The 8,342-nt window shown below is 48.3% G+C and overlaps 1 protein-coding gene across 1 annotated transcript in view; it reads left to right on the forward strand.

Annotated features, from left to right (window-relative positions):
• Window positions 1–1,923: 1,923 nt before the first annotated feature.
• top3a (DNA topoisomerase III alpha) overlaps window positions 1,924–8,342 on the forward strand; it is an 11,764-nt gene continuing 5,345 nt past the window's right edge. The window contains 13 exon segments of the mRNA XM_061065974.1: window positions 1,924–2,429; window positions 2,994–3,053; window positions 3,131–3,204; window positions 3,278–3,353; window positions 3,444–3,552; window positions 4,625–4,768; window positions 4,849–5,019; window positions 5,284–5,384; window positions 6,307–6,381; window positions 6,589–6,671; window positions 7,273–7,483; window positions 7,609–7,794; window positions 8,209–8,338. Of these exon segments, the coding sequence (XP_060921957.1) occupies window positions 2,211–2,429; window positions 2,994–3,053; window positions 3,131–3,204; window positions 3,278–3,353; window positions 3,444–3,552; window positions 4,625–4,768; window positions 4,849–5,019; window positions 5,284–5,384; window positions 6,307–6,381; window positions 6,589–6,671; window positions 7,273–7,483; window positions 7,609–7,794; window positions 8,209–8,338 (1,639 nt within the window). The 5' untranslated portion in view covers window positions 1,924–2,210.

An 8,342-nucleotide genomic window follows, 5' to 3' on the forward strand; every position in this document is an offset into this window, starting at 1 on the left:
AGGTGGAGGAGGGGACTGTTTGAAAAGGTGGAGGAGGACTGTTTGAAAAGGTGGAGGAGGACTGTTTGAAAAGGACTGTTTGAAAAGGTGGAGGAGGAGGACTGTTTGAAAAGGTGGAGGAGGGGACTGTTTGAAAAGGTGGAGGAGGACTGTTTGAAAAGGTGGAGGAGGAGGACTGTTTGAAAAGGTGGAGGGGACTGTTTGAAAAGGTGGAGGAGGGGACTGTTAGAAAAGGTGGAGGAGGGGACTGTTTGAAAAGGTGGAGGAGGGGACTGTTTGAAAAGGTGGAGGAGGGGACAGTTTGAAAAGGTGGAGGAGGGGGACTGTTTGAAAAGGTGGAGGAGGAGGACTGTTTGAAAAGGTGGAGGAGGGGACTGTTTGAAAAGGTGGAGGAGGGGGACTGTTTGAAAAGGTGGAGGAGGGGACTGTTTGAAAAGGTGGAGGAGGACTGTTTGAAAAGGTGGAGGAGAACTGTTTGAAAAGGACTGTTTGAAAAGGTGGAGGAGGAGGACTGTTTGAAAAGGTGGAGGAGGGGACTGTTTGAAAAGGTGGAGGAGGACTGTTTGAAAAGGTGGAGGAGGAGGACTGTTTGAAAAGGTGGAGGAGGACTGTTTGAAAAGGTGGAGGAGGGGACTGTTTGAAAAGGTGGAGGAGGGGGACTGTTTGAAAAGGTGGAGGAGGACTGTTTGAAAAGATGGAGGAGGGGACTGTTTGAAAAGGTGGAGGAGGGGACTGTTTGAAAAGGTGGAGGAGGGGACTGTTTGAAAAGATGGAGGAGGGGACTGTTTGAAAAGGTGGAGGAGGGGGACTGTTTGAAAAGGTGGAGGAGGACTGTTTGAAAAGGTGGAGGAGGGGACTGTTTGAAAAGGTGGAGGAGGACTGTTTGAAAAGGTGGAGGAGGGGACTGTTTGAAAAGGTGGAGGAGGGGGACTGTTTGAAAAGGTGGAGGAGGACTGTTTAAAAAGGTGGAGGAGGACTGTTTGAAAAGGTGGAGGAGGGGACAGTGTGTGTCCTCAGTGTGTATCCTAAGAGTGTGTGTCCTCAGTGTGTCCTAAGTGTGTGTGTGTGTCCTCAGTGTGTGTCCTAAGTGTGTGTGTCCTCAGTGTGTATCCTAAGTGTGTGTGTGTGTCCTCAGTGTGTGTGTCCTCAGTGTGCATCCTAAGTGTGCGTGTGTGTCCTCAGTGTGTATCCTAAGAGTGTGTGTCCTCAGTGTGTCCTAAGTGTGTGTGTGTGTCCTCAGTGTGTGTCCTAAGTGTGTGTGTCCTCAGTGTGTATCCTAAGTGTGTGTGTGTGTCCTAAGTGTGTGTGTCCTCAGTGTGTATCCTAAGTGTGTATCCTAAGTGTGTGTGTGTGTGTCCTAAGTGTGTGTGTCCTAAGTGTGTGTCCTCAGTGTGTATCCTAAGAGTGTGTGTCCTCAGTGTGTGTCCTAAGTGTGTGTGTGTGTGTGTGTCCTAAGTGTGTGTGTGTCCTCAGTGTGTATCCTAAGTGTGTATCCTAAGTGTGTGTGTGTGTATCCTAAGTGTGTGTGTCCTCAGTGTGTGTCCTCAGTGTGTATCCTAAGTGTGTGTCCTCAGTGTGTGTCTTAAGTGTGTGTGTCCTCAGTGTGTGTCCTAACCCTACACACAAGTGGTTTTATGTTTACTGCTATAACAAACATTCTACCAAAATAAAATAAACTATTTTTTTTCTTATGAATGAAGTCAGAAAAAAAGTCTCCAAAACGTCTTCACTGTTTGGTTTCTAATGTTCCCTAATGTGACGTCATTGTCCTCATTAAAATGAATATAATGAGATAAACAACAGTAGATCCATGTTTTTATATAAAGACTAAATCAAGTTCAATATTTTCACTTTGCAATGAATTCGTTTCAAAATAAACGCTTTGGTGGTGCAAAGACTTTACATCAGTTTTACGTCCTTCTTTACGGCAGTATTTCCGGCAGTGTTTGACAGGCGGGCGCGGAGTTTGTAAACAGTTAGCCTGTCGCTGTTTCTGCTCTTTAAAAGTTTTTTATTCTGCAGGTTTTTTACAGATTATCGTCATTGTTGTTTCCATTTCTCGGTTTTATTGTTTAGGAGTGACGTCAGAGAGCAGGTGAACTCTTTTTAGCTCTTTTTGTTTCTGTGTTTGGAGTCATGGCTTCTGTTAGCTAAGTTAGTTACCATGCTAACACCGCAGAGTCTGCGTCAGGTGAGAGGAGCGGACAGGTATGTTAGAGCACCTCCTCTGGAGGTCTTTGCTTAGATCTGGACTACAGCAGCCATCCGTCCTACGGAGGCTTTTCAGCGGGTGTTCGGACTCAGCTCGGCCGGCCGACATGAACCGGAACCGGAACCGGGTTCAGATCCGGAAAGTTCTGTGTGTGGCCGAGAAGAACGATGCTGCTAAGAGCATCTCCGAGATCCTGTCCGGGGGCGGGGCCAGGAGGGTTAGTTACCTTAACTACACCTTTAACTAACTTTCACTTTATCAAACTATAACTGTAAACTAACCCGAGATATCTTAACTAACCCGAGATATCTTAACTAACCAGAGATATCTTAACTACACCTTTACCACATCAATATAACACCCTCACTTTACTAACTATATACCTGTACACTGTTACTGTCAACACAGATCATTTAAACAAAACAACATTCAAACACAAAACACAGAGTGAAACACAAACAGAGTTCAGGACCGCTACGATCCGGATCCGGCCCAGGCTGAGGGGGGGTACATTAAATATACTAACTATAACCTTTGGAGGATCAGATGGTTCGTTAGTGCTGAATGTGTCGTCAATAAACTAATGAACAGTTTATTTTCACTGAATATTCTCAATAAGTCGTTTCACTGTAAGTTTGAACATGATTTGTTTTAAAGTGATGAAAAAGATTGAACTTAATCCAAACTGACTTTAAGATCCTTTAAAGACCTTTAAGATCCTTTAAAGCATTTCTTTTGCAGATTTCTGTTTTTCTTACTGACTGTCTTCTTTTCATTTCAGAGAGAAGGGATGTCCAAGTTTAATAAAATCTATGAGTATGAGTATCATCTCTTTGATCAGGTAAGAAAGTGAATCATTGAACAAACTGAACTGTGTGTGTGTTCTTTTGTGTGTCATCGTTCTCTGTCTCTCTGCAGGACGTGACCATAAGCATGACGTCGGTCTCTGGACATTTACTGGGTCTGGAGTTTAAAGCACAGTTTCAGAAATGGTCAGTAAGAGTCAGATTTCTCTTTTTTATTTCATGGTTGTTCAGCGTCTTACAGCACCGTCTCTCTCTTAAGGCACAGCTGTAACCCTGTGCTGCTGTTTGACGCCGAGGTGGAGAAATACTGTCCAGAGAACATGATTCAAATCAAGGTATGCTTCTTTACTGAATATGATGACCGACTATCAAAGTGGTTATCAGATTGAAATGCCTGACGACTTCTTTCTGTGGTTTGTGTTCAGCGTACTCTGGAGAAAGAAGTGAGGCAGTGTCAGGCTTTAGTCATCTGGACCGACTGTGACAGAGAGGGAGAAAACATCGGCTTTGAAGTCATCAACGTCTGCAGAGCAGGTAACGCCTGCAGAGCGGGTAACGCAGAGCGGGTAACGCCTGCAGAGCGGGTAACGCCTGCAGAGCGGGTAATGTCCGCAGAGCGGGTAACGCCTGCAGAGCGGGTAACGCCGGCGTCATAAGCGGGACAGCTCTCTGCAAAGTTTACAATCTGGACTGCAGAATCCTTTTTATTTTGTTAAGTAGTTTTCTGGCTTTTTATTAGAGACAGCTGAAGAGAGGACATGTCTGGGGAGGGGGGGGCCAAAGGGCCAAAGGGCCAAAGGGCCGGGCTCGGATTTGAACCCACAGCCGCTGGGACAAGCACTATAGCCTCTGTACAGGAGGTGCGCGACATAAGAGGCTATCTGCAGTACTCATTCTAAACACTAGGTGTCAGAGTAACACATCTTTTATCTGTGATCGTTGTGTTCAGGGTGCAAAGTGTCTCCAGTCAGTCTATCTGCTGTTTCCTGTTAGGACCTGCTGCTCACTAAACAGATATTTGTTCCTACTTCGTCTGATTCATACCTTCAAACCGTTGTTTTTTGTTTATCTTTATTCAAGAAGAGTAATGCTCATATTCAGTCAGGTAAACAAAAACAATAATATAATAATACAAAAGTAAATCAAGTAAAAGATTAAATAATAAAATAACATCCAGAACATAAAGGAAAGAAGAAAGACAGAAATATACAGAATATAAAATAAATCAATAAAGAATCATTATTTAAATAGAGGGGGAAAGGTTTTATAATAATTCAGACATTTGTTAAATTTCAGTCGGACTCTAAATTAAAAACTGATTTATTTAACCCGTCCTCGTTTGTTTTGATTTGGAGGCGCACGTGAAGTGACGTTTTACGTTTAACTTTGCACTGCATTGTGGGAATTAAAATACAACCAAACCATACTGAACAAAACCAGGAAGTTAGTATCCATGCTGAAAAGTTCAGAATACTGAGGCGGACCCATAGAATGACCACGAGGGTTCAGAACGACCACGAGGGTTCAGTCTGTGTGATTGTCTTAATGCTAAGCTAGGCTAACCTGCTGCAGTCTGTAAACGTTTCTGTGCTCTGAATCTTTCCAGTGAAGCCGAACCTTCTCGTCTTTCGGGCAAAGTTTTCTGAGATCACTCAGCACTCGATTCGTCGAGCCTGTGAGAGTCTGACGGAGCCCGACGTGAACGTCAGCGATGCGGTTGATGTTCGCCAGGAGCTCGACCTTCGGATAGGTGAGGAGGCGCTTTTTAAAAATGATCAATACACTCTGATTACAACGCTGGTGGCTGATCACGTCTTCTCACCTGTACAGGTGCGTCTTTCACTCGATTCCAGACGCTTCGTCTGCAGAAGATCTTTCCAGAATCTCTGTCCAATCAGCTGATCTCATACGGCAGCTGTCAGTTTCCCACGCTGGGTTTCGTGGTGGAGCGATTCAAAGCCATCCAGGCGTTTCTACCTGAAACTTTCTACAAAATCAAAGGTACAAACTCACCTGTGATCAGGTACAAACTCACCTGTGATCAGATACAAACTCACCTGTGATCAAAAAGACACAAATCCAACAAAGGTTGGTGTGTGTGTGTGTGTGTGTGTGTGTGTGTGTGTGTGTGTGTGTGTGTGTGTGTGTGTGTGTGTGTGTGTGTGTGTGTGTGTGTGTGTGTGTGTGTGTGTGTGTGTGTGTGTGTGTGTGTGTGTGTGTGTGTGTGTGTGTGTGTGTGTGTGTGTGTGTGTGTGTGTGTGTAAGTGATCCATGAGGTGGAGGAGGACGTGGTGGAGTTCACCTGGAAGAGAAACCGTCTGTTCCATCACACAGCGTGCCTCGTGCTCTACCAGATCTGCATGGAGGTAAAGTCATCCCTCCATTTTCTTCCTCTTATCCGAGGTCGGGTGGCGGTGGTAGCAGGCGCAGTAAGTCAGCCGTCCCTCTCCTAGCTCCTCCTCCTGGGGGATTCTGAGGCGTTCCCAGGCTAGACGGGACATATAATCCCTCCAGCGTGTTCTGGGTCTCCTCCGGGGTCTCCTCCTTAACAGACGCCCAAACCACCTCAACTGGATCCTTTCGATGCGGAGGAGCAGCGGCTCTACTCCGAGCTCCTCCCCGTTAATGTCTAAGCTCCTCCCCCTCTCTCTAACTCTGAGTCCAGCCACCCTCCAGAATAAACTCATGTCGGCCGCTTGTATCCGCGATCTTATTCTTTCCGTCACTACCCCTTAGCTCATGACCACAGGTGAGGGTTGGAACGTCGATCGACCGATAAATCGAGAGCGTTGCCTTCAGGCTCCGCCCCCTCTTCGCCACAACGGTCTGGCACAACGCCTGCATTACTGCTGACACCGCGCCAATCCGTCTGTCGATCTCACGCTCCATCCTACCCTCACTCGTGAACAAGACCTCAAGATTAAGCCGGTCCGCCTCCGCCTGCCACCCGTCCCCCATGCCTCTCCCTGCGGGTGGTGGGCCTACAGGGCGGCGGCTCCATGGGGTTGTTTCGGGCTGAGCCCGACCGGGCCCCATGGATGAAAGCCCGGCCACCAGACGCTCGCCTTCGTGCCAGAACCAGGCAGAAACCTGGATCAGAACCAGACTCATGATGAACAGACAGAAACCTGGATCAGAACCAGACTCATGATGAACAGACAGAAACCTGGATCAGAACCAGACTCATGTTGAACAGAACCCTGTGTGCTCATGTGTTTATGTTGTTGGATAAAAAAGGAATAAATGTCACGTGTAGATAAACACACATGGAACATCTTTTCTGTGCAGGATCCCATGGCAACCGTCACCTCGGTAACCAGCAAACCGAAGAGCAAGTGGAGACCTGTACCTCTGGACACGGTGGTAAGAAGTATGTGTGTGTCTGTGTGTCTGTGTGTGTATGTGTGTGTGTGCAGTGTTTCCCCTACCATTATATTGGTAGCCCGCCCCCCCAACGGCCCCGGTTTGTGTCGTCGTGTCGCCATGTCAGCTTGTCCCCACCCCCCCAACGCTGTAAACCTAGGGGAACACTGGTGTGTGTGTGTGTAAACGTCTCTCTTCTGTTTACAGGAGTTGGAGAAACTCGCCTCTCGGAAGTTAAGAATAAACGCTAAAGAAACAATGAAAATAGCAGAAAAACTCTACACGCAGGGGTGAGTGTGTGTCGTCTTTGTCCTAACACGTGCTCAGTCTCACTGATGGTGGTGCTGCCCTGCTTGCCACCCGGACAGGGGGGTCTAAGCGTGTGCAGGAGGAGGGGGGTCAAAGCATGTGCAGGAGGAGAGGGGGGGTCTAAGCGTGTACAGGAGGAGAGGGGGGTCTAAGCGTGTGCAGGAGGAGGGGGGTCTAAGCGTGTGCAAGAGGAGGGGGGGTCTAAGCGTGTGCAGAGGAGAGGGGGGTATAAGCGTGTGCAGGAGGAGAGGGGGGGGGTCTAAGCGTGTGCAGGAGGAGGGGGTGGTCTAAGTGTGTGCAGGAGGAGAGGGGGGGTCTAAGCGTGTGCAGGAGGAGAGGGGGGGGTGTAAGTGTGTGCAGGAGGAGGGGGGTCTAAGCGTGTGCAGGAGGAGAGGGGGGGTGTAAGTGTGTGCAGGAGGAGAGGGGGGGTGAGAACTGAGCCCACTCCCTCACCCTGAAAGTTCCAGACTCTTAACGGCTTCAGGACTTCACCCTGACCCAGGCTGCAGGTGAAAGCCAACAGGAGGACGTCTGAAACAGAGCGTGTGTGAAAGGTTATAAACCTGTGTGGTTCTTCTTCAGGTTCATCAGCTACCCCCGCACAGAGACCAATATGTTCCCTCCTAACCTGCCGCTGCGCCCCCTAGTGGAGCAGCAGACTCACAGTCCAGCATGGGGGACGTTTGCTCAACGTGTCCTCGATCAGCCTGAAGGTCCAAACCCCCGACAGGGCAAGAAATCTGACCAGGCCCATCCCCCCATTCACCCCACCAAGTACAGCAGCTCTCTGCAGGTAGGCGTGGAGGAGGCGGAGCTTAATATGTGACTCACCTGAACAGGTGATCAGGTTCCTGTATTTTCAACTCGTGGAGACGAACCAGATCAAAAGTGATGTCATGTTTTTTTCTTGGTTTTCAGGGAAACGAAGGTCGTCTGTACGAGTTCATCGTCAGACACTTCCTGGCCTGTGTTTCCCAGGATGCTTTGGGGCAGGAGACAGTCGTAGACATTGACATCGCTCAGGAGAAGTTCTCCACCTCAGGACTCATGATCATTGAGAGGAACTACCTGGATGTTTACCCGTACGACAGGTGGAGCACCAAGGTGAGTGTTGGAAGAGCTCGGAGGACTCAGTGAGATCGAGTTTCTGCTCAGGGGTTTTAATAACGTGTGTGTGTGTGTGTGTGTGTGTGTGTGTGTGTGTGTGTGTGTGTGTGTGTGTGTGTGTGTGTGTGTGTGTGTGTGTGTGTGTGTGTGTGTGTGTGTGTGTGTGTGTGTGTGTGTGTGTGTGTGTGTGTGTGTGTGTGTGTGTGTGTGTGTGTGTGTGTGTGTGTGTGTGTGTGTGTGTGTGTGTGTGTGTGTGTGTGTGTGTGTGTGTGTGTGTGTGTGTGTGTGTGTGTGTGTCTCTCTCTCTCTCTCTCTCTGTGTGTGTGTGTGTGTCTCTCTCTCTCTCTGTGTGTGTGTGTGTGTCTCTCTCTGTGTGTGTGTGTGTGTGTCTCTCTGTGTGTGTGTGCGCAGTTGATCCCGGTGTATGAGCAGGGCTCTCAGTTTCAGCCGTCTTCGATCGAGATGTTGGACGGTCAGACGAGTCCTCCTCAGCTGCTGACTGAAGCCGACCTCATCTCACTGATGGAGAAACACGGCATCGGTAC

This window comes from Labrus mixtus, chromosome 20 (assembly GCF_963584025.1).
Source record: "Labrus mixtus chromosome 20, fLabMix1.1, whole genome shotgun sequence".
Lineage (NCBI taxonomy): Eukaryota > Metazoa > Chordata > Actinopteri > Labriformes > Labridae > Labrus > Labrus mixtus.